The sequence below is a fragment of the Clupea harengus genome, chromosome 9 (assembly GCF_900700415.2).
Source record: "Clupea harengus chromosome 9, Ch_v2.0.2, whole genome shotgun sequence".
NCBI classification, from domain to species: domain Eukaryota; kingdom Metazoa; phylum Chordata; class Actinopteri; order Clupeiformes; family Clupeidae; genus Clupea; species Clupea harengus.
In genome coordinates, this window is record NC_045160.1 from 367,653 (window position 1) to 392,937 (window position 25,285).

The window sequence follows — 25,285 nt, forward strand, 5'->3', positions numbered from 1 at the left end:
CCCGGGTTGTTCTAGTCTTCCCACAAGCCAGTCTTGAGTACTACGCCACCCCAGAGAAGGCTCAAGCCCGTCCAGAACTGGCACTCTCCTTTAGCGTCTAGTGGTCGTCCTTTGGCATAGCCTGAGCAAGGCTAGTCAGGTAAAATGCCACAGGCGCAATTGCCCCCATCATGGTCCCAGATGCCCCTGACCCCAGTAAGCCAGGACAGCCACATGCCCCAAGCGCAGATGCGGATACCCCCTTTTTTGCCATTCCTGCTGGACTCTCGACACTGTCGAGGCCGCCTCAAGGATCATCCAGCACCCCAAGACCGAGGTGGCGACTCCAACGTTGGGGATCCCTCCTCGCCTGAATACTAATCATACTCACCTGCCACTTTCCCAATCTCCTAATTCATGCTACCTGTGTGTTATTATTGGTGTGGCAGAGGTTCATGATGTGCCAGTGCTCAATGTATACCTAGGCTGTATTGCTGTGAGTAGTTCTTGCCTGTGTATTTGTTGTGAGGTTATACAGTATTTGTTTTGAGCTTTAGGGTAATTCGAACACAGCTCATTTCATCCAATTCATTTTGGGGGGGTTTCGGGAGTATCATTTGTTATAGCATCTAAACACAGACTTTTCAAGCATTTTGTGATAAACAAGGAAATGGATGGTTTAAATACTGTAGCTAACTGGGCCATTTTGAAACAACTTCTTGCATTACCTGCCTTATTTTCAGTCACCAAAAAAGCAAACGACACAAAGCAATGACACAAACATTTAATTGGTCAACAGCAACGAGTACGAGCTGAGAAGACCTTAGTTGGTAAAGTTACGCCTCCCTCATAAAAATTGAACGGTTTGATTGGCTGATGTGTCTAACATTGACAGTACTGCTGCCCTAATGAGTCCTGGTGATTTATGGTTGGAATAAAATTGTTCTCATTTAAAGCTGTGTCATTTAACTCTTCACAACTGTAGGTACACTGGAATTCGTCCATTGTGGTTGACTTTAATCATTACGTATGTTTCATCCGGAACCTACGTCAGACTTTACCTGTCATAAAAATGTAACCTGATGCATTTCTTAACCACGCCCACCTGAGCGTGGACAATAGCCGCATCTCCCCAGATATCTCTCTCTCTGTCAGCGCCCACCTGGCAAGGACCTCTTCACCTCTCTCCCTCCGGGCATCGTCCGCGAGGAGCAAGCCTCTTTGACCTCCTCTCACCTCAGGCATCGCCTGCACACGGTGAAGAGCAACTCTCTTTGTTCTCTCGCAACAAAGAGAACTCACTTTTGTCTTACGGCCGACACACGCCTAAGATCTCTCAGTCAACTGACTGCTAAGTGAGACGAAGTAAGTTCAGCGAAAGCAGCTAACAATAGACCTGCTAGCTAAATTGCAGAGGAAAGCAGCTAACAATAGACCTGCTAGCTAACTCTACCCAACGGGAACAGAAGGCAACCTGCAACGAACGAACGGTCAAATCCTCCGACCTAAACTGCGGTGAAACAGACATCCCAGCAAGGACAACTTTCTCCAGCTACGGACGGCATCATCTCTTCTCTGCCGTTTCAACATAGGACTCGCCAGCACGACCCTTTTCATAAAGGACTGGTAACTCTGACATTAACTGGGCATTTAGCTATCCTAGCTATTCACAACCTGGCTAAGCATAAGACTGTTTACATGCCATTGTTCATGTGTTTCATATGTTTCGTTTACTGAACGTAACTGTTTATATATTTTCATTGTTAGTTGGTAGTTGGCTTCACCACACCATCTGGGTTATCGTTAGGATTGCTTCTCAGACACATCAGGTCTTGCATGCATCACTAACCATTCCCCTCTCCTAACATGGCATCTAAATCGCGCACGATTACATATACATTGGCCTTCACATAGCCACACACGCGAAGAGAATACTCGAACTTCGCGCTGCATATAGGCTCGCCCTTGTTCACATCACATGTATGTTCGCGTACGTGCACACACATGCACGCGGAACTACGGTGATCAAACAAAGGAACACACACACATTCTTTCTGGCGCGCTCCTAACAGCGCAACCCCGAGCTCACAAGCTCACACACATATCCCCACACTCCTTCAATTCATTGGTCAGTTACATTTAGCTAGATTACATATTGTGTGTTATTTTCTTATCATTGTGTAAATAAATACTTTGATTTATATACGCTGGTTTATTTAATGTTGCACAAGAGTGGACGTTGCCAACCTCTTCTATTCAGAATTCTAATGACCTTCAACCATACTATTAGTAAGGTAACTTTGGTTGTAGTTATTAATTTAATTATTAATCAGAGTTCCAAATTGATAGTATAATATATTTTATGAGACTGATATATTTAACGAGACTGATTTGTGGATTATCATTATTTTGACCACGTAGAGAACACTACACTTTGTGTGGCGCCCCCTAGGTGTTCAACTTAATTGATCTGCCTTTGTGTTGAATGGTTGATGCCTGTCCAATCGGGTGAGATTACCAACATATTGTTGCTGTTGCAAGGACAGCACCAGTGTGTCTTGGTGGCCCTCGCAAAGACGGTATCACAATTTACACACAATTGCACCCACATTCACCCGGCTCCTGCTCACAGGGTAAGTTACCTACATAGTCTGGTACTCCCATGTGAGGCTGGTACCAATTTCACCTACACAACTATAACGTGCTACTTTGTATGATGATTTAGATGTAAAGAGCGGTTGGGATTGGGCCAATCAACAAGCATTAAACCAATTCTCTATAGAATGGTTTTGTATAGTGTAGAGTATAAGGTCAAAACACTGACCAGCAAGAAAAGCAAAGAGATCAACGGTAAAACATGTTAAGTTATCCATAAATACTTGACTGAACCAGTATTTTATTTTTATTATTATTGTTTTCTTATTTACCTTGATAGCATTCAGGCTACGTTCTGTGCCCTCTGGGTGATATGGAAAGTCTAGGGCCAGCCCTGCCTCCTGCCACTGAATCCCTGGTGATCAAAGCCATCATAGAACTTCTCGAAGTCATTCTCAGAGCATCCCACCACATAGTGGAAGACAAAGTATATAAGTACAAGAGTCAACTACAGCAGACTGGAGAAGGTTAGGGTTAAGTCACTACCTACTATCTATTCCAGGCCATATTCAACTTACAAATCAGGGATAATACCTTAAAGCTACTAAAGCCAATTACAAACAATGTCTCTATGAAGACAGATGAATTGTTATTAGACAGCCTTTGCTGTTTAAAGTGAACCAATTACTGGTAAGTTTTTCTCTTATTATTTCCTCTGTGACTGTTATTCTGTTGGTTTGATTTCTGCAGTGTAAAAATTCTGACGATAAATTATGTTACAACTCACACTGAGCTTTATTATATTGACTTAGCATTATCATTTTTTTTTATCTTCACCAAGGAGGTTATGTTTTTGGTTCAGTTTGTTTGTATGTCTGTCTGTCAGCAGGATTGCATAAAACTACTAAGCTGATTTTCATGATAGTTGGTGTTGGGCATTTGGCAAATTTTGGAGTGGATCTGAATCACAGGGTGGATCCACAAATTATTTTACACTTTCATTAACATTGCAAGATGGGGCATTTGGCCTTAGCGGAGGTCTGGGCTCTCCAAGTGCCCTTCCAGTTTTATATGTCATTGAGCTTATAATAGCTTGTAAGGCATTTACAATGAACTCTTACATGAATGTCCTCAATGTCTCTCTTTTTTTACAGTTTTAACCGGGAGAACAAATGATGGCTGACGTCTCGAATGCATCAAAAGAAATTATGTTAGAAACTCATTTCTTAAATGTCTCTTCAGTTTTATTTCTGCAAAGTTTCTCTCTGCCTCCTCACAGTGTTATTCCTGCTGCTCTGTTTGCCAGTCTTAATTACATGGTCATTATCTTCTGCAACCTTGTGCTCCTCCTCACCATCCTCTTAAACAAAAGCCTGCATCAACCCATGTACTTGCTACTGCTGAACTTACCCATCAATGACATTATAGGCTCTAGTGCTCTGTTTCCGCAGGTTATAAATGAGCTACTGTTAGACTCTCGGAGTATACAATACGCTGCCTGCATTACCCAAGCGTTTCTTATTCATATCTATGGAACTGGCTCTGTGTTCATCTTGACTGCCATGGCTTATGACCGATATGTTGCTATATGTTGTCCTTTACAATACGGAACGATTATGACTAATGCTCATGTTATGAGAATAATCAGCTTAGTGTGGTTATGTAACTTATTCGTAATAGGGGTTCTGTTTTTCCTTCTTTTGCGTTTGCCCCGTTGCGGGTCCCAAATGGCACATTCTTACTGTGACAATCCCTCTCTCCTTAGACTTGCCTGTACTGACACAACTGTTAACAACATTTATGGGCTGGCGTTGGTAGCGGTAATACAAGTTGCAGCTCTTGGGATAATTTTCTGCACGTACATTCAGATCCTTGTCGCTTGTTTCCGAAGCAGAAGAGCAGACACTAAAAGTAAAGCTCTACAGACGTGTGCAACACATCTGATTGTGTTTCTGTTTTTCGAATGCTTGGGTCTTTTTACAATAATTTCATACAGGATACCAAATCTTTCTTCTGAAACAAGACGATTCATTGGTGTTTCTACTATGATATTCCCTCCCACTGTAAATCCAATTATTTATGGCCTAAAGACTAAAGAAATCAAAGATAAAACCTTTACATTTTTTCGTTCAAAAATTATTCCAAGTGGAGGTTGAGCTCAGATGAAGCTCTGACATAGCTATATATAATTGCATGAGTTTTACAATGTTAATGAATGAATGTTAAAATATGAAATAAATATGCCTTGTGCAGCCATAAGAAATCCTGCATTACCCTGCATTGTTTTTGTAAGTTAGTACAGAGGTACTCATGGATGATGTTCTCAATTCAACTCCTATATGCAAGCACAGATTTGTTCCTTTATTTTGATACCACAAAATTCATCTTTATTGGTGAAATGAGTCTATGAAAAAAATTATTCAGTTGTTTGTCCACCAGGTGGTAGAATGGTGTGACTTTGTCTGACCTGGTACTGGTAAAATGATGCATTTTCTGTTGTTTGAACAGCTGCTGGTAAAGAAACACTATAATTAACTTAACTGCCTTTACTCAGGTGTGCATTTTACTCAGGTGTAATTGAGGCTGTAATTGGAGCTCAGTAACTACAGCCCAGTACACTGCCTATGCAGTAGTCTTCAGTGTTAGTATTGTTGTTAAGGGTGCAATAACTAGTCTCATAAAATGCGTACAACAGCAATGATCTTCTGAAGTCGTGCGATAGTTTCCCATTGTTCTTGTACATTTTGTATTATTCCAGTGCCCCTATGTCTGTTGGTCACCTTTCATTTCAATAAATTACATTTTTAGGCCCTGAAAAACTGAACTCAAACCTATTTGAAACATCTGTAACCAAATCAAGATACATAGCATGCACACGACAATGTGTCCCACAATCCTGTCCTCTGTTACTTTAGACAACCAAATCAACTTCTAACAGAGATGCTGATAAAAACACTAATAGTCTGTTAGCTTAAGCCTTATTACAAAGAAAGTCTATGGCCAGCCCTGCCTCCTGCCACTGAATCGGTGGTGATCAAAGCCATCATATAACTTCTCACAGTTTTGGCTTCTGATGCAGCACTGAACCAACTAATGTGAAAAATAGTGGCCTTCAATTAATTCTATTGAAGGCATCAGTGCCAGAACACCACTAAAGGATTCAAGGGATTATTTATTCACTGTAAGAATGAATGCAAATTATCTGTTGAAGATCGTGCTTAACCCATCATTGGCATTGAGACTCTTTATTATCTCTTTACAAATATCTCGATGTTTCAGTGTGAAGTGAATGATACTGCTGGCAAATTCACGTGCTGTAGCATCCACTATGCATGACCTCTTCATGACCTCTTCAGGCATATTGTCTTTATTATCTCTTTACAAATATCTCGATGTTTCAGTGTGAAGTGAATGATACTGCTGGCAAATTCACGTGCTGTAGCATCCACTATGCATGACCTCTTCAGGCATATTGTCAGACAGAGCATCATGTTGAGTCTGTTCTCCCAAGAGAAAGGTTTTCTCAGAGCAGCCCTCCACATAGTGGAAGACAAAGTATATAAGTACAAGAGCCAACTACAGCAGACTGGAGAAGGTTAGGGTTAAGTCAATACCTACTATCTATTCCAGGTCATTTTCAACTTACAAGTCAGGGAAAATACCTTAAAGCTACTAAAGCCAATTACAAACAATGTCTCTATGAAGACAGATTAGTTGTTATTAGACAGCCTTTGCTGTTTAAAGTGAACCAATTACTGGTAAGTTTTTCTCTTATTATTTTCTCTGTGACTGTTATTCTGTTGTTTTGATATATGCAGTGTAAAAATTCTGACGATAAATTATGTTACAATTCACTCTGAGCGTTATTATATTGACTTAGCATTATCATTTTCTTTGTATCTCCACCAAGGAGGTTATGTTTTTGGTTCAGTTTGTTTGTATGTCTGTCTGTCAGCAGGATTGCATGAAAACAACTAAGCTGATTCTTTTCATGATAGTTGGTGTTGGGCATTTGGCAAATTTTGGAGCAGATCTGAATGACAGGGCGGATCCACAAATTATTTTACACTTTCATTAACATTGCAAGATGGGGCATTTGGCCTTGGCGGAGGTCTGGGCTCACCAAGTGCCCTTCCAGTTGTATGTGTCACTGAGCTTATAATAGCTTGTAAGGCATTTACAATGAACTCTTACATGAATGTCCTCAATGTCTCTTTTTTTTTTACAGTTTTAACCGGGAGAATAAATGATGGCAGACGTCTCAAATGCATCAAAAGAAATGATGTTAGAAACTCATTTCTCAAATGTCTCTTCAGTTTTAATATTGCAAGGTTTCTCTCTGCCTCCTTACAGTGTTATTCCTGCCGCTCTGTTTGCCAGTCTTAATTACATGGTCATTCTCTTCTGCAACCTTGTGCTCCTCCTCACCATCCTCTTAAACAAAAGCCTGCATCAGCCCATGTACTTGCTACTGCTGAACTTACCCATCAATGACATTATAGGCTCTACTGCTCTGTTTCCGCAGGTTATAAATGAACTACTGTTAGACTCTCGGAGTATACCATACGCTGCCTGCATTACCCAAGCATTTTTTATTCATATCTATGCAACTGGCTCTGTGTTCATCTTGACTGCCATGGCTTATGACCGATATGTTGCTATATGTTGTCCTTTACAATACGGAACGATTATGACTAATGCTCATGTTATGAGAATAATCACCTTGGTGTGGTTATGTAACTTTTTTGTTATGGGGGTTCTGTTTTTCCTTCTTTTGCGATTGCCCCGTTGCAGGTCCCGAATGGCACATTCTTACTGTGACAATCCCTCTCTTCTTAGACTTGCCTGTACTGACACAACTGTTAACAACATTTATGGGCTGGCATTGGTAGTGGTAACACAAGTGGCAGTTCTTGGGATAATTTTCTGCACGTACATTCAGATCCTTGTCGCTTGTTTCCGGAGCAAAAGGGCAGACACTAAAACTAAAGCTCTACAGACGTGTGCAACACATCTGATTGTGTTTCTGTTTCTCGAATGCTTGGGTCTTTTTACAATCATTTCATACAGGATACCAAATCTTTCTTCTGAAACAAGACGATTCATTGGTGTTTCTACTATGATATTCCCTCCCACTGTAAATCCAATTATTTACGGCCTAAAGACTAAAGAAATCAAAGATAAAATCTTTACATTTTTTCGTTCAAAAGTTATCAAAAGTGGAGGTTGAGCTCAAATGAAGGTCTGATATAGCTATATATAATTGCATGAGTTTTACAATGTAATGAATGAATGTTAAAATATGAAATAAATATGCCTTGTGCAGCTATAAGAAATCCTGCATTACCCTGCATTCTTTTTGTAAGTTAGTACAAAAGTACTCATGGATCATGTTCTCAATTCAACTCCTATATGCAAGCACAGATTTGTTCCTTTATTTTGATACCACAAAATTCATCTTTATTGGTAAAATGAGTCTATGAAAAAAATCATTCAGTTGTTTGTCCACCTGATGGTAGAATGGTGTGACTTTTTGTCTGACATGGTACTGGTAAAATGATGCATTTTCTGTTGTTTGAACAGCTGCTGGTAAAGAAACACTGTAATTAACTTAACTGTCTTTACTCAGGTGTTCAATTTCCTCAGGTGTAATTAGAGGTTGTAATTGGAGCTGTCACGGACGTCAGGACTCAGAGATGGAAGTCAACAGAGTTTATTTGGAAACAGCCAGGGAACGAGGAAATGGGGAAACAAACAGGGAGGAAACAAACAGGGACAAACAACAAACGCAACAAACGCAAACTGGGATAACGCTCAGAAGTTGGAATGTTCAAAGAAATACAAAGCAAAGAAAATTGTCCAATAAACAAAACACTCAGAAGAATTATCTTTAACAAATCACAACGTATAGTGGTGGAGGGAGTGACAGGTGCAGGTAATTAGCAGAATGGGAAGGTGACTGAGGCAGGTGTGTCGAATAAGGAGGGGGAATGGCAGGAGCAGGGCTCAGCGCTGGCGTGACAGGAGCTCTGTAACTACAGCCCAGTACACTGCCTATGCAGCATTCTTCAGTGTTAGTACTGTATTGTTGTTAAGGGTGCAATACCTAGTCTCGTAACAGGCGTACAACAGCAATGATCTTCTGAAGTCATGCGATAGTTACCCATCGTTCCTGTGCATTTTGTATTATTCCAGTAGTCCTATGTCTGTTAGTCACCTTTCATTTCATTAAATTGCATTTTCAGGCCCTCAAAAACTGCACTCAAACCTATTTGAAACATCTGTAACCAAATCAAGATAAATGGCATGTACATGACCGTGTGTCCCATAACCCTGCCCTCCGTTACTTTAGTTACAAAATCAACTTCTAACAGAGACGCTGATAAAAACACTAATAGTCTGTTAGCTTAAGAAGTGAAGTTAGGTCTTTGTTTACTGGCCTGTGGATTCTGTGTGCACACGGTCCTGTGGTTGCATGCCCTTATAAGGAGCTGGTGGGGTATTTATTTGTGTGTGTGTGTGAAGCAGGCCCATTCAAAATATAAAAAAAACACTGCTTTTCGTTTGTGCTGGTTTGTGCCATAGAACATATCGTTTGTGCTAATAAGGGTTTTGAGTAATTCAAAATTACATTTTCTGGCCTGTGACGTCACTCAGCCCTCGTCCATGTCCAAATCTCATCAAAATAGTCGCAATAGTTTTTGCTACATTATTGCTGGTTTGTGCTGTTAAAAGAAATATTTGTGCTATCGTTTGTGCTAATAAGGGTTTTGAGTAATTCAAAATTACATTTTCTGGCCTGTGACGTCACTCAGCCCCCGTCCATGTCCAAATCTCATCAAAATAGTCTCAATAGTTTTTGCTACATTATTGCTGGTTTGTGCTGGTTTTAAAGTTATTACCGTTTTTTTTTTTCACCCGTGTGACGTCACCAACCCCGTCGACGTCCAAATCTCACCAAAATGGTCTCAATCGTTTGTGCTAGGTTTTTGCTGGTTTGTGCTGTTAGAAGAAACATTTTGTGCTATTATGGATTTTATGCTTCAAATTCAAAAGGCCAGAACAGTAGATGAGGCTGTAAAATGAGCCTGATCGTGCATCAACATGAAGAATGAAAAGGTGGCTTTTGTCTTGCCTTAGTGTTCCTTATTAGCCACATTGTTGCAATATCAACTGTAAGTAGCAGGGTCATGAGATGACACACAAGCAAGGGGCTGCAGAGTGTGCATCACCCAGAGCAGCAGCAAACCACTGGACCAACTGGAGAGCAGTTCAGTTAGGTACTTAGTCAAGGGCTTCAGCTGGATGCTGAGGATTAAGATGGTGCTGTTTATCATTACCCAAGTCAGGGAATCAAAGTGATGTAGCTGGAATCTATCTTTCCACCATAAATCAAAGTGATGTAACTGGAATCTATTGTACCATCACAAAATACTTTCATTGCTATTTCAACTAGCCTAAGATTGACAGGCAAAGCAGAGGAAACTGCCTAGGCGACATCTATTTTTGCCACTTGTCACTAACACCACACCAAAATTTTGACCAGCATTGGAAGGCTTTTTTTTGTGAGGCAGTGATGATATTCACACATCATGTGTGTGTAGCAGGACGGGTTAAATCTGACGTCACTGCACCGTCTGTTGATGGCGGACTTACACATTTGCGTTGGAATCCGTTGATCTAACGGATGACAGAGGAGGAGTCTGGCGCATGGGGTTGTGTTGATAACAGAGACGTTATGGTGAGATTGACAGGTCAACAAACCAATCACGCCACTAGCGAGCTGTTTACCTTGTGAGTAGTAGCATGCTAACATTATATAGGTGGCTCAGACACCTCGCAAATCCTATCAGACGTATTTTTCAATTACATTAACGGGGGTTTTTACATTGTACAGTATGTATTTCTCTGTAACTTTAAAAACATCTAAGCAAAATAAAGTCAAACAAACAACTTTTAGGTACAAATACGACCATCTACGGAATTTGGTCCGCCATTTTTTTTTTTTGAGCTTCGCGCTCTTTAGACGTGAGCATAAACGCGTTCTGATTGGCTAGCACCTGTGCTGTCAGTTATGCATGAAAGGCAATTTGATTGGCATGAAACGCAACGCAACGGTACCCAACGGAGTCACAATTCAGTGCGGCAAAGGATGACGTCACCCCATTCAAAGTGAATAGGGAATCCGTCAACCTTGACGGATCAACGCTTTCCAACGCATACGTGTTAGTCCGCCGTTACTTCTTCCCGTTCGTCTAACGGCACATTCACACGGTTGGGTTGGAATGCGTTGATCCAACGGATGGCGGAGGAGTCTGGCGCATGGGGTTGTGTTGATAACGGAGACATTATAGTGAGATTGACAGGTCAACAAACCAATCACGCCACTAGCAACTGTTTACCCTGTGAGTAGTAGCATGCTAACATTAGATAAGTGGCTCAGACACTTCGCAAATCCTATCAGACGTATTTTTCAGTTACAATAAAGGGGTTTTGACATTGTACATTGTCTATTTCTCTGTAACTTTAAAAAAATCTAAGCAAAAAAAAGTCAAACAAACAACTTTTAGGTACAAATACGACCATCTATGGAGTTTGGTCCGCCATCTTTTTTTTTTAGCTTCCCACTCTTTAGACGTGAGCATAAACGGGATCTGATCCGCCCCATGACATTTTGCATGCCTGTTCTGTCTCTGTCTCTACAACAGGTAATTGGAACCAGGTGTATGGTTGATTGGCTGGGCTGCAAAAGCCCTGATCAGCCAGCAGACGGGAGAGCTTTGGTCTTCCCTTCAGTTGGTTATCGTTGGTCGTGGAATAGAGATTGGATTGTGAATTGCCGCTGGATTGTGAATTGCCGTTGGATTTTGGATTGTCGTCGTCGTCTGTTTTATATTACCCTTGAACTGACTGTACATTACACTATTGGTTTCTATTCACAACCCTGACTTTCACCACACGTTTGCTATAATTATTATATAAACCTAAATCTTGTATCATTAAATAAATAACTTAAATTATTATTATAAATTCTGCGTGGCCTCCCCTTTATGTTTCGTACATCGAGTTTGTACGTTACAGGTCCGCCATCTTTTTTTTTTTAGCTTCCCGCTCTTTAGACGTGAACATAAACGGGATCTGATTGGCTAGCGCCTGTACTGTCAGTTATGCATGAAAGGCAATTTGATTGGCTGACACATGCGTTGCCTCTCGAAAAGTTGAACATTTTTCAACTCTTGCTGCAAGCAACGTATGAAACGCAACGCAACGGAACCCAACGGAGCCCCAATTCAGTTCGGCAAAGGATGACGTCACCCCATTCAAAGTGAATGGGGATCCATCAACCTTGACGGATCATCGCATACCGACGCAACCGTGTGAATGGGCCGTGATTTACACGTAATTAAGTGGTACTCTGTTAGTCTGCCCAGCCCCTATAAATGGGCAACAAGGTGCCATCTGGGCATGCGTCGTATTTCACGGTACCTGTTGCGTCAAGCTCAAGTCCACCAGTTTCGTAGTCGGGTGGATGACATGACACATGATTTTTCTGTAATGAAGTGTGAATGTTTATTTAGATGCATTTTACCACTTGAACAACACATGGTAGTGAAGCATACTATGGTACTTTGTTTTAAACTTATGATTTTGTATGAAAAATCTGTTATGTTTTGATTATATTTTAAGGTGAATACGCAAAATGTCCTGCGGTGTGACCGTAACATAGGTGAAGCATTAAACTTACATATGAACTAAATAAACCAGAAATATCTGGAGCAGCTAATAACTGCCTTGGCATTATATTGTATATATTTACATTATTAATATTAGGTTTTAATATGCGCAAAACTAGTAAATTAGTATTTACAGGAAAATAACTTTCGTAACACAAATGCAGTCCTGTGGCGTGACATGGAAAATCAGATTTTTGAAACGGCAGTTACATGGACAACTATAGGGGTCCTTAGTCAACCCCCCCTACCAGGAAGCCCCCCAGATGTTGGAATGTACAGTGAAGGTTAAAAGGTGAGTGTTTCCCTCTGATTAATTTCATAAATTTCACTGTTTCTGTCAGACAATGAATGTGTCATTTTTTGTCCTGTAGTGTGACAGCTGTAGTTCAAAATTTGTAAAAAATATATTTTTTAAATTAAACATATTAAGGTTATAACGGTGTAATTATTAAGTTAGCATAATAGCTAAGGTCAGTCTTGTATAGCAATGACTCAAAATGGCCACAACGATGAAAATGCCCTGCGGTGTGACGGCCATGTCATGTGGTGTGACGGCCCTGTCCTGTGGTGTGACTACCCTCTCCTGTGGTGTGACATAAATAAGTTAGATGTCTTGTTTGGTCTTTATCTGATATTCTTTAAATGTTATATATATTAGGTATTTGAGTCAATGTGACATAATCGTTTATTGTATGTGGAATGTAAACAATCACATTAAAGGTCTTTTTGTCAATTTTTATAGCATGAGCAAAGAAAGGACTAAGCAGTACCGGGAAAGGTTAAACCAGGATGAAGCCAGGCGTGAGGAGAGAAGAAGAAAGTAAATAAGCTGATAATAGGGAAAGGGAGTTGAGGTATTCTTTAAAATTTACACTTTGTGTAGAAACTGTGCAACAACTGTCTCTGCTTTATCAACAGATATCAAGGAAAGAAAGCTAAGGGAGAAATTCCACCAAGAAATATAAGTTGCCTCCCAAAACAAAAAAGAGAAAAGCGTCGTGAAGAATGGAGGCAGACAAAGGCAAAGAACAGGAAGAAGAAGAAGGATCTGGCAGCTATTTTAGACATGACTCCCCCATCACCTGAAGGACTTGTCTATGGTTCTCCTGTGCATAGTTCTCCTTCTCTATCTCCCATTTCAAGTCCTTCTATTCTGTCAACAATAAGCCATAACCTTCCCTTAACCCATCCACCAAGCAATAGGCGGGAGAAAACAGTGTGTCAAGCCAAATTGAGAGCCAAAGTCAAGAAGCTGGAAAAAGAGAACATGACGCTTAAATCAGAGCTGGATGGCATAAGAAAAGTGAACAGCAAAAGTAAGGAATCTGCCCATCAATCCACCATCAGACGAGCAAAGAAAAAGGTTGCTACAGAAAAAAAACAACAAGTTATTCATTTTCTAACCAGAGATGAAAACAGTACGCTCTTGGCGGGAAAAAAGGATACCGTAGGGCGGAAAAATAAAATGCAGCGGCGTGTTCTGACCAACACATTATTGGAGCTCCACACCAAATTCAGCCAGGAATGCACCTTGGTGCATCAGATGTCATACCGTCAGTTTGTGAGGTACAGGCCCAAGCACATCACGGAGGCCAGACCCACAGACAGGAATACTTGTGCGTGTTATCAGCATGAGAACATGCATCTTCTCATAGAGTGTTTGGTACGTAAAGGCCTGATCACAACTAAGAGCCTTTCCCATCTTCTGTCTGAGATCACGTGCAATGCTGAAGATCAGCAGTGTATGAAGAGGCAGTGCACAAACTGCTGTTTTGATGAGGTGTAGCTCAACACACATGATACCTCTGAATTGGCAAGGTGGGAGCAGTGGGAGCAGTGGCAGCGAGAAGATGTGACTGTGGGTGACAAGGTGTACAAAAACTGGGTGAAGAAAGGGGTGAGTGGAACACTGGGACAACTTGCAGAGGCCTTCTATCATGCCTTGGAGTCGATAGCATCCCACTAGTGTAACTGGATGCACCAAGCATGGAAAATAAGAGAGTTGAAGGGAAATTTGCAGGAGAACGACCTAGCTTTACATATAGATTTCTCTGAAAACTATGGTTGTAAACTTAATACTGAGATACAAGCTTTTCACTTTGGTGGAAGTAGGAGCCAGGTTACCCTCCATACAGTTGTTGCATACACCAAAACGGCCACTCAGAGCTTTGCAACCATATCAAAGTCTCTGAGGCACGATGAGCGTGCTGTGTGGGCTCACTTACAGCCGGTCATTGAGGACCTCCAGATCCAGCATGGCTCACCGTTTGAGTCACTCCATGTAATCTTTTAGTTCGTAAAATGTAAACTTTTAGTTCAAATTCATGCTCTTAGAAACAATATTTTAATTATATTTTGATAAATGTTAAGTTAAAAAGGCAAATGGTTTTGTTTGTTACAAAAGTATTTAATACATTTTACCAATAAAGTTCATACAATGTCTCATCTCTTCCTGTGGTGTGACGGCACGTCCTGTGGTGTGACATCACTTCAAATACAATTAAATTACTTTTCCTAATGTTAACTAACTTTTATTATTATGTGCATATGAAAATATTGCATAATTTAACTATCAAAAAGAAAGCAGACATTTTCATTAGGGTTTTTTTTTAATTTTATAGAATATTTCCACTAGAGTGAGTGATGAAGGATGGCACAAGTGAATAATCAAATAAAAAACAGCTGTGAAAAATAATCATATGCAGAATTTTAATGAACATTCTGAAAGAGTACTTCTTAAACTTTAAACATACCTAATTTGTACTTGAAATCAATAATAGGAAAATATTTTAATTTTGTCATAGTGACATGTCACACCGCAGGACAAATTGTGGCTGAAGCTATAAGAAAAGCTTCAAAAATAATGAAATTATACAAAAAATCAACGAAACACTAGCAGTTTAAAAAAATTCAGCAATTGAACATTATAATTTCACACAACCGTAATCCTCATTAGAACTTTATTTAAAAAAATACTTGTGGTAACCTAGCCAAAGACACGGACCACGAAGAATGATATATCGAGTTGAAGCTTTATATGAAATAGCAGAGGTTGCAATACAGAGTATACTCAGGTACTTTACTCGTGCATACAGAATCAGGGAAGTGCTAAACTGGTGTTAATTTATACTAGAGCTCCACCTAGTGGTATAACAAAAGACTGATATCGTAAACATTACAACACTCCTTCCCCACTAAATTCCAACATTTCACGAATACAAATCAACTTGTTAAATTAAGCTAATTTAGTGTCGTTGTCTTTTTACACCTTAACTTTAACAACATTTCTATTTGGCATATACACTTACAACTGGCACATTCAATTCAATTTAACACATACAGTGATTAACTAACAATCAGTCAGGGGTGACCTGCGCACCATCTCCGGGGCTGTAGCTGGCACTGCCGGTGTAGGTGTTTTGGGTGGTTCAGGTGACGGGGTCACAGGAGGTGTCTGTGGGTCCATAGTCAACTGTCCCTCCTCTCCAGGGGGCGCAGACACTTCCCCGAGTGACCTATCCTCTGGTGATACTCCCACACAGTGGCGGCGCCAGACATTTTTTTCTGCAGGTGCTATGGGGGAGCTCTGCGTTTTAGCGAGGGTGCTATGAAATGAGGGGGATAGCCTATGTGTCACAGGGTTCTCTACTACAACAATTCCACACCATATCGTCTATCATCTGTTTACATGATTACATGCTCTCTGAAGCGTCTTTGGGGTCCATGAAAAGCGCTAAACAAACCGATTGTATTGTTATTATCATTTAGGCAACTTCCGACTGACGCGTACATCTGCAACGGCCACCGACAAAAGGCATACAGCATGTTATAGAGTCCGCAATCCCAAATACTTAAATTACTTTGAAACACTAGGGCGTTAGGGTTAAAGTTGTGGTAGTGAGGGTTAAAGTTGGGCGCCAGGTGACCACTACCATGTCAGACAGAGTGAAATGAATCTTGGAATAGCAGATAGAATGAACTAGAATCAAAACAGAGTCAGAAATACGTTAAAAAAGTATATATTATTTCAGTTCACAATCCTCAATCATCACATAGAACCGTATGTATACCTAGCACACAGACAGACTGCTTGTCCTAGGTTAAAGAGTCTCTGATTTTTTTTTTTAAAGCGGCTCCAAAAAAATCCAAAAAAGAGGAAAAAGGCAAAAGTTAAAATCTTCGACAAAAAAGGGCATCTTCGTTGCTAATCAACTGCAACGAGTCTTCCGCGACACAGGGCAATCAATGCATGCAACAAATCAGACAGCTTTCATTAATTTTACACAGCTAACAATACCTTGGTTACATTGTACTCCAACCACCAGACTGTTCCAACCAGCTTTTACAAAAACTCATTTGTTGGACTCCAAACATGCGAGGTGGATATTTCTGGGGTTTTGATCTTCTCGGACCATCCTGAGCGTTCATGCTAATATCACTGATGGTTAGCACCCTCACCATGGTTAGCACCCTCAGTAGTGGTGGAGGGTTGACCTCCTTGACCACAACGTTCCTCTCCTTAAAAATCCAAAACAGATACCGCTGGAATCTCTTATTCTTCTACGTCACTCTCGTTTCTTAATCATTCTTCCAAACGTGGACATTTAGGTAGCAAAAACTGATGCATTGTTGATGTTAACTTGAAACTACTACGCACTAGCTCGCCTTCTCCTGCAACTGTCCGGTAACGTCAACATTCACGCGTGCGACGTGAAAATTGGGTCAAAGGTTATGACAGAATGATTGCTCTGTGTCTAAAACAATCTGTTAATTTCAATCTGTTATTATTTTCTTTTGTGAGTTAAATATTATTATCACACAATAAATAACGTAGACTGAAATTAAATAACAATAATAAAATAAACCATTACTTTCTTGGGGGTGCTATGGGGGTGCTATGGCTAGTCCAGGGGGAGCTAGAGCACCACCTAGCCCCCCCCTGGCGCCGCCCCTGCTCCCACAGTAGGCTGGCTCACCAGGGGAAACTCTGAGGTGCTGATGATCTCTGAGCCTGGGTCATGATGTAGGCGGACGTGGTCTTGATGTCTGCGGAACACTCGTCCATCAGTCAGCTCAACAACATATGAGAGAGGACCTCTCTGCGTCAGGATAACCCCAGGTAGCCATTTCTGACTAGAGTTGCTGCTGAAATTTCTCACATATACATTGTTACCTGGTTTCAGCTGTCTCTCTTGTGCATGTTGATCATGTCCCTCCTTCTGCTTTTCCTGCTTCCTCATCACCGTGGCCTTTATGTCTGGACGCAGCAGGTCCAACTTTGACTTAGGCCTACGCCCCATCAACATCTCTGCTTGAGCACGAGCAGTAGTGGTCTGTGGCGTCAGACGGTATTTAAACAGAAAACGGGAAAGCCTGGTACTTAGAGTGTCACCTTTCATTCGCTTCAGACCCTCCTTCACCATCTGGACAGCGCGCTCCGCCAATCCATTCGAGGCTGGGTGGAAAGGAGATGTACGAACATGCCGAATTCCATTCTGTTCCATGAACTCACCAAACAGCTCACTGGTGAACGTCGGACCATTATCCGTGACCACAGTGTCAGGCAACCCATGAATTGCGAATATTTGTCTGAGCTTGTTTATGGTTTTGGGGGCTGTTATGTTGCCCATGATGTGCGCTTCTATCCACTTGGAGTGGGCATCCACCATTATGAGAAACATCTCCCCCATGAACGGGCCAGCAAAGTCCAAATGTAGTCTAGACCAGGGGTGGTCTGGCCACACCCAGGGATGCAAAGGGGCTGGTGGCGACATGTGCTGATTAGACTGACATTGTGTGCATGATTTCACCTTGTTCTCCAGGTCTAAATCCATCTTTGGCCACCAGACATAGGACCTTGCCAGGCTCTTCATTCGCGACACACCCGGATGGGTCTCATGTAGCTCTTTCACAATCTGCCAGCGACCTGGGGGAGGGACGACTACTCTCGCACCCCAGAAAATGCAGCCATCCTGTAGGCTGAGTTCAGTCTTACGTGTGGCCTATGGTTTCAGTTCCTCACTGTCGACCACACTGGGCCAGCCCTGTAGCAGGTAAGTCTTTACTTTGGACAGCACCGGGTCTCTCTCTGTCCACTGCTTGACTTGGGCTGCCTTTACAGGTGTCTGTGACAACTTCTCTAATGAAAAAACAGTCGCCAGAGGCACATATGTTGAGACCGGTGTCTCAGGCAATGGCAGGCGACTCAACGCGTCAGCGTTTGCGTTGTCCTTCCCTGCTCTGTACACTATGCTGTATTGGTAGGCTGACAAGATGAGTGCCCACCGTTGGATTCTTGCTGATGCTAGCGGCGGAATGCCGCGCGTTTCACTGAACAGGCTCTTCAGGGGTTTATGGTCAGTATAGAGCTTAAAAACACGGCCATAAGTAGTACTGATGGAAACGCTTTACTGCAAAAACAATGGCTAGACCTTCTTTGTCTAACTGTGAGTAACCTTTCTCTGCTGCTGTCAGTGTCCTTGAAGCAAATCCCACAGGTTTCTCTGAGCCATCTTCCATGACATGTGAAAGGACTGCCCCCACTCCATAGGGCGAGGCATCACATGAGAGCACAATGGCCCTCATTCTCGAACATTTTCTGAAGTTTCTTCTGAAATGTTTCTTACGGGCTTCGGAAAAACAACGTAAGCAAAAGACATCCGCCAAATTCATGCACGCTTGAAAATGTGGTCCTACGCAGCAGAAGTTTTCTGGGCTGTGCTCCCCCGGAAGAGTTTTCTTAAATTGAAAGCGCGTTCTCGTGCTCCTGAATTTGCATACATACACGCCCTGCCAGCTCCTTATAAGGGCACGCAACCGTAGTGACGTGTGCAGTCGGAATCGACCGAATCTACACGAAAGCAACTCGTAAACGAGTCATGTCAAAGCGGAAAGCGATCACCCTCGAGTAAACGCAGATCTAACTTCAACTATATATGTCTATGACTTGAACGGTGCAGAGATGGACTGTTGCAGGATGTAGATGTGTCCATTCTATTCCACTATAGCTATATCAACGTAATTGAGTTTAGTGCTTATTTATTTATTCACTTACATTTGCAGTGTTCGTGTACATTACATTTAGTCATTTAGCAGACACTTTTGTCCAAAGCGACGTACAAGGGATAGAACAGTCAAGCTACGAGCAATAGAGACCTAGTGTAACAATAAATACTACTTTACATAAGAAATAGAAAAACGAAGTAGGAAATAAAAACGAAGTGCAGGAATGTAACTGCTATAAGTGCAAGTTAAGCACTAGTCGAAGTGCCAGTTAGGAAGGGAGGTGCTCTCTGAAGAGTTGGGTCTTCAAAAGCTTCTTAAAGGTAGAGAGGGACGCGCCTGCTCTGGTAGTGCTAGGCAGTTCGTTCCACCAACGTGGAACTACTTGAAAATTCTGGATTGCCGTACTTGCACAGACGGCAGTGCCAAACGACGCTCACTAGACGAGCGCAGCATTCCGGTGTAGTGCTTTTATTTATTTTATGACATCACAGTGCCTCGTAGAATCATGACTATAGGCCTACATGTGAAACGTAATTGTTAATGATACTTTAATCCGAGGATCTGTAGAGTTGATGTGAACGCAATCACCAACGATTTCTCACAAATTCATTAACACGGAGAGTTTTCTTAAATGCGATTCCCCAAAAAACCACAAGATGGCCCACGGGGCCATCTTGTGGTTTTTTAAGGAATCGCATTTGAGAAAACTCTGGCCGAGTTACGACTGCTATTTCGAGTTCGGAAAGTCTTCTGAAGTTCAGAGCAAATCCCAGATGAGAAAACTTTCATGAATGCCAAATGTTGTCCTAAATCCAATTCCTATTAAATTCCTCTTAAATTCCTCTTAAATTTTTCTTAACTGCGTTCGAGAATGAGGCCCAATGTCTTTATCTGGATCATAGTGAACGAGCAGCTTTGCTGAATGAAGGAGTTCTTTCACTTCTTTAAACGCTTTCTCCTGCTCTGCGCACCACTGCCACTTTGTGTCATTGTGCAGCAGCTTGTACAGTGGGGCTAACACCTTCGATAGATCCTGCAGGAATTTTCCATAGTAATTCACCATACCTAGGAATGAGCGGAGTTCTGTGACGTTCTTAGGGCTTGGAGCTTCCTTGATAGCCCTCACTTTGTCCTCAACTGGACGGAGCCCCTCTGCGGTGATTGTATGTCCCAGATAAGTCACCCTCTCTGCCATAAACACACACTTTTCCCGTCTCAGGCGCAGCCCTGCGTCTGAGAGTCTCTTGAGCACCTGCTCTAAGTTTTCAAGGTGCCTAGCCTCAGTAGCCCCTGTGATCAATATGTCATCTAAGTACACGGCTACATGTGGAATCCCTTGCAATAGAGTGTCCATTGTCCTTTGGAAAATGGCTGGGCTGGACGCCACTCCGAACACTAGGCGATTGTACTTGAATAATCCTTTGTGTGTATTTATTGTGACATACTGTTTTGAATCCTCATCTAGGAGTAGTTGCTGGTAAGCATGGCTCATATCCAGCTTTGTGAACAGCTTACCTCCAGCCAGTGTGGCAAACAGGTCGTCCACCCGTGGCAACGGATATTCCGTCAGCTTTGAGACTTGATTTACGGTCAGCTTGTAGTCTCCACAAATCCTTGCGGTTCCATCTGCCTTCAAAACAGGAACGATGGGCGCTGCCCATTTTGAAAACTGGACAGGCTCCACGATGCCAAGCACCTGCAAACGTTCCAGCTCTTCCTCCACTTTGCTTTTCATTGCATAGGGCACCACTCTGGGCTTAAAGAAACGTGGCGCTGCCTCGGGATTTCAGGCGTAATTTCTGCGGGTAAAGACCTAAAATTGTATTTCCAAAGGAGGCGCACCTGAGTAAAAGCGCAGATTACCGCTGCTGGGAGGGCATAAGGGAAAGTGGGTGTTCGTAGCAAAGAGATGGGAGGAGATGTGTAAAGTGCGCCTAATTATGTATTAGTAACGAAACAAGAGGTGTTTTAGCATGACATATCAGCTGCTAAATGAAAACGATGTGCCTGCGAGAAATTTGAAAAATACAAACATCATAAATGTTATTTTTTATATTTGATATATCATTTCATATAGGCATATACAAAATTGTCCCACCAGCTAGCTGTTCGGCAACGTCTTACCCAGAATCGCCACACATTGTATGGTTTAAACCGTATTTTTTAGGGATGCACGATAATATCGGCACAACATCGGTATCTGCAGATAAAAGCTTCAAAACTTAATTATCGGCATCTGCAGATATGAACATTTCTGCCGATGTACCTGGCCGATAAGGTGACGTTTAAATTATGCGCACGCGAAGCAAATTTTTTGGTTACTATGAGCGCCAACAACGTAATTCAACACGTCGGCTGTGTGGCAGTACTTCACAGTATCAGAGGATGTTGACATGCTATTTGTCAGGAAACTTTTCAGGATATGGAAGAGGAGACGACAGCTTGGCCGTTACTTAGGTTGCATGCATAGATGCAGACCACCCGCGTGCAACGCTTTGCAACATTACCTGTCGCGCGCTAATAGAAGTTAATAAGTTGCTAGTTAGCTAGACAACACTAGCTAGTGAGCTTGCATGCTACGTGACACCAGTGAAGTTGATGATCTCATTTGACGGGAAGTGAAACGTTATGTCACGAGCCCACGCTATCTGTACATGGCTTACTTTTGCATACATGGAATTTATATAGCTAACTTGGCAATAACGTTACATAGATTAGTCTAGAAATCCTAGAAGGGATGTTATTAAACTGTAAGTCAGTTAACCAACGTTAGCTTGCCAAGTTAGCCAAGTTGCATTTCCAGAGTGTAGTTGTTCAAGTTCAAGGAGGTACTGTTCAAGTATGAAAATTGTGACGTGAAAATATAATTAAATCTGCCATATTTGAAATCATTTCAATAGTTTTCATGAGTGAATGTCTATTTCTAAAATGATACAAATCAAGTTTTTAATGTCCTGTATCTACAGCAATACCCTATCATAATAACAGATTCATTCTAGTACAGGAGAGACTTTTCAATAATTAAAAAGCAAAGGTGTATATATCGGTATCGGCATCAGCAATCGGCCAAAATGAACTTATAAATATCGGCATATCGGATATCGGCTAAAATTCAATATAGTGCATCCCTAGTATTTTTACCCATAGTTCAAGCACACCGAGTACAGTGCTCGCCTTCTGCGTAGGAGTAACGCGTATCTATTCAGGAAAAGTACTTGAATTTGAAGTACACTAACTAAACTAAGTACATTGTAGAGACAGAGCAGCATGTTCATTTCACCTTCCATGTTTATTTTGATGTTATAGCCTCTCAAGCGCAAGCTACCTTCAGTGCCATGGTAACCGAACGTCTGAAAACGCTACAAGTCCAGTTTTCAAATGTATCCGCCTAGGGCAGCGTTTTTGAAAAGCATGGTTTTCAGTGTTGGAATACGCCGTTTTAAAGTATGGGGTGTCGTGTATTCCTACCAGACTATTTAACGGGATTGTGACGCCCCGGCTTTGCCGTGCCGTTTGGGGTTACGCCTCTTCCTCCCACTGCCTATTGACACTAGGCTCTGGGGTTCTATTTGGTTATGACTCCTGTTCTCTGTTCAACATGTAGGAGGAGCTGAGTTACAGGCTGTTGCTAATCAGGGGCGGGGCTTCAGGTGATGGCCATCACTATATAGCCGGTGTCCCGGAACCTCAGAGAAGGACTCTCTTTTCTGCTCTAGCTGACGCTGGAAGGCGGGCTGCAGTATTCTCATTGCCTAACTGTATGCATTACACATAGTCTACATTACTGACGCGCATGACACTTTGTTTTACCGTTCCTCTCACTTACTTACTTGTGTATATTTTGTAAATAAATGTAATATTTGTTAACCTGACGGTGTCTCGTCTTCCCTCTGTCATGGCTACTGCGAGCTAAGTAGTCGTGACATGTGGGGGCTCGTGCCGATTTTTCTGATCCGGAAATTGTCTGCTTTATGCAGTGTTAAAATTGACTGCTTTATGCAGTGTTAAGGCCCATGTTGGCTGTGATAGCGACGTGCGGTGATAAATCTAGACTATCCTACGTTTTGTGGTGAGGTGTGTAGGTCTAGTGGTAACTGGCGAGGGGTATTGTGAATGGAGTTGTAGTTGTAGGCGTGGTTTGGGCCTGCTGTTTACTCGCCTGGTTGTTTGGGGAGACCTGCACTGTCTAAGTGGTAACATTAATTTAAGGCATATTAGGGGAATTGTGAACTTAGATCTCGGTATTGGTGAGTGTTCATTTAATTTGTTCACTGATCCCCGGTTCTTGGGCTCCGTCTGAAGCTAGGTCAGTTTAGTCGGGGGGTAAATGTTTAGGGGGAATGCTCCCTGATTTGTTTGCCCTGCTGTGTAAGCCGCGTTTGCACCTTGTTGATTTGTTTGTTTGGATATTTGTGGATTGGGAGATCGAGTTTGGTTGTGAGAGTGTACTGTTGGTCGTGAACAGTGGTCACCACATGTTGCATTCATTTGACCGTGAATTGTTAAGTGCTGGGTTGCACTGGTTATGAGCGCAGTGAAAAACGTTTTGGATGCTCCTTTGGAGAGCTTGTTGCTGACGCTAACAATTAAGGAGTTGATAAGTGTCGCGGATTTTTATTCGATTGAGATTATGCTGCCTAGATCTGCAAAGAAAGACCAGTTGGTAAACTTCATTCGCGAGTGCTTAAAAACAAAACAGGTGTTGCCTTTTTTTTGTACTCTGATTATGGATCCAGAACAGACGACTGGTCAAAAGTCAGATGCTGCGGCGTCCGCTATTAATCAAAGTATGTTAACTTTCGAACAGCAAAAAGAGATTTTGCAAATGCAAATGGAGCAAAAGAGGTTAGACGCTGCTGAAAGGGAAAATGAACGTTTATTGGAACAGGAAAAAATGCAGTTAGAGCGCACTCGTCTAAACCTGATGGCAGAGGGGAAATACGGCAATTCCAATCAGCCATCAGGCCTATCAAATATGGTTAAGTTTCTCCCGAAGTTCAACGAACGGGACCCAGATGTTTTCTTTTCCTTATTTGAAAGTGTCGCTAGTGATCTGAAGTGGACAAGTGAGGACAAGGTTTTATTGCTACAGACTACTTTGTATGGGCATGCCCAAGAAGCTTTTGTTGCTCTGTCTGCTATTGAGCGGAAAGACTACAAAACTGTAAAAGATGCCGTGTTAAAGGCACATGAGCTAGTCCCAGAGGCTTACCGACAACGTTTTCGGAATCATCAAAAGTCTCATAAACAAACTTATGCTGAGGTAGGCAGGGAGCTGTCCAATTTGTTTCATCGTTGGCTTGCAGCTGAGGCTGTTGAGGATTTCGAGTCATTGCGCGATTTAATGATTGTTGAGCAGTTCAAGAACATCTTGCCTGAAAGGGTGGCTATTTATGTAAGCGAACATAAGGTGAAAACGGTATCTGAGGCTAGTTCCCTCGCTGATGGATATTTCTTAACATACAAGAATAATTTCTGTGAATTTTCGCCACGCAAAGACTATTATCAGCGGGAGCAGCGCTCTGATCGTGTTAATAGCGTCCCACGGTTTAATGCTGGTCCTACCGTGAGATATAACACTGCGTCGGTGGGTAAAGGGAATGATGGGAATCTTGATATGTGTCATAAATGCCATAAGCCAGGTCACTGGAGACGTCAATGTCCTGAGTGGTCCCGTAATAGGCCTAGAGAAGGCATGGTCAGCACCAAAGACGTAGGGTGCGTGTCTTCTGTTCGTTTTGCTGGTGTGAGGAACGCACAAAACGTAGATGGTATCAATGCCTTCCCTTCCAAGTGTTCTATTTCAGGGGAAAACGAAAATTTGAATGTTGTGCCTACAACTATTCCTGACGCTGATTACACTCCGTTTGTTAGTGATGGCTATGTGTCCCTGGTTGGTGACTCTAGTAGAGTGCCAGTCAGGATATTGCGCGACACTGGCGCCTCGGAGAGATTTATTCGTCAGTCTCTTC

The 25,285-nt window shown here is 42.0% G+C and overlaps 2 protein-coding genes and 1 pseudogene across 2 annotated transcripts; 2 read left to right on the plus strand and 1 right to left on the minus strand.

Moving 5' to 3' along the window:
- Positions 1–144: 144 nt before the first annotated feature.
- LOC105905748 (putative olfactory receptor 13C6) lies at positions 145–6,808 on the plus strand. The gene is made up of 4 exons (XM_031574101.1): positions 145–330; positions 2,872–2,914; positions 3,907–4,388; positions 6,803–6,808. The coding sequence occupies exons 1-4, from the start codon at positions 145–147 to the stop codon at positions 6,806–6,808; spliced, it is 717 nt and encodes a 238-aa protein (XP_031429961.1).
- A 15-nt stretch (positions 6,809–6,823) lies between these two features.
- On the plus strand, positions 6,824–7,804 carry LOC105905739 (olfactory receptor 52Z1-like). Its single transcript, XM_031574102.2, has one exon. The coding sequence runs from the start codon at positions 6,824–6,826 to the stop codon at positions 7,802–7,804; it is 981 nt and encodes a 326-aa protein (XP_031429962.2).
- Positions 7,805–17,280: 9,476 nt separating this feature from the next.
- On the minus strand, positions 17,281–21,087 carry LOC116221912 (annotated as a pseudogene).
- Positions 21,088–25,285: the final 4,198 nt, after the last annotated feature.

What these genes read in the sequence shown, in the direction of transcription:
- LOC105905748 (XM_031574101.1), top strand. Translation starts at nt 145, where the DNA reads ATGCCACAGGCGCAATTGCCCCCATCATGGTCCCAGATGCCCCTGACC. An exon ending in ACCGAGGTGGCGACTCCAAC is followed by an intron (nt 331 to 2,871) that starts GTTGGGGATCCC and finishes TGACTGAACCAG; the next exon opens with TATTTTATTTTTATTATTAT. An exon ending in TTTCTTATTTACCTTGATAG is followed by an intron (nt 2,915 to 3,906) that starts CATTCAGGCTAC and finishes TCATTATCTTCT; the next exon opens with GCAACCTTGTGCTCCTCCTC.
- LOC105905739 (XM_031574102.2), top strand. Translation starts at nt 6,824, where the DNA reads ATGGCAGACGTCTCAAATGCATCAAAAGAAATGATGTTAGAAACTCAT.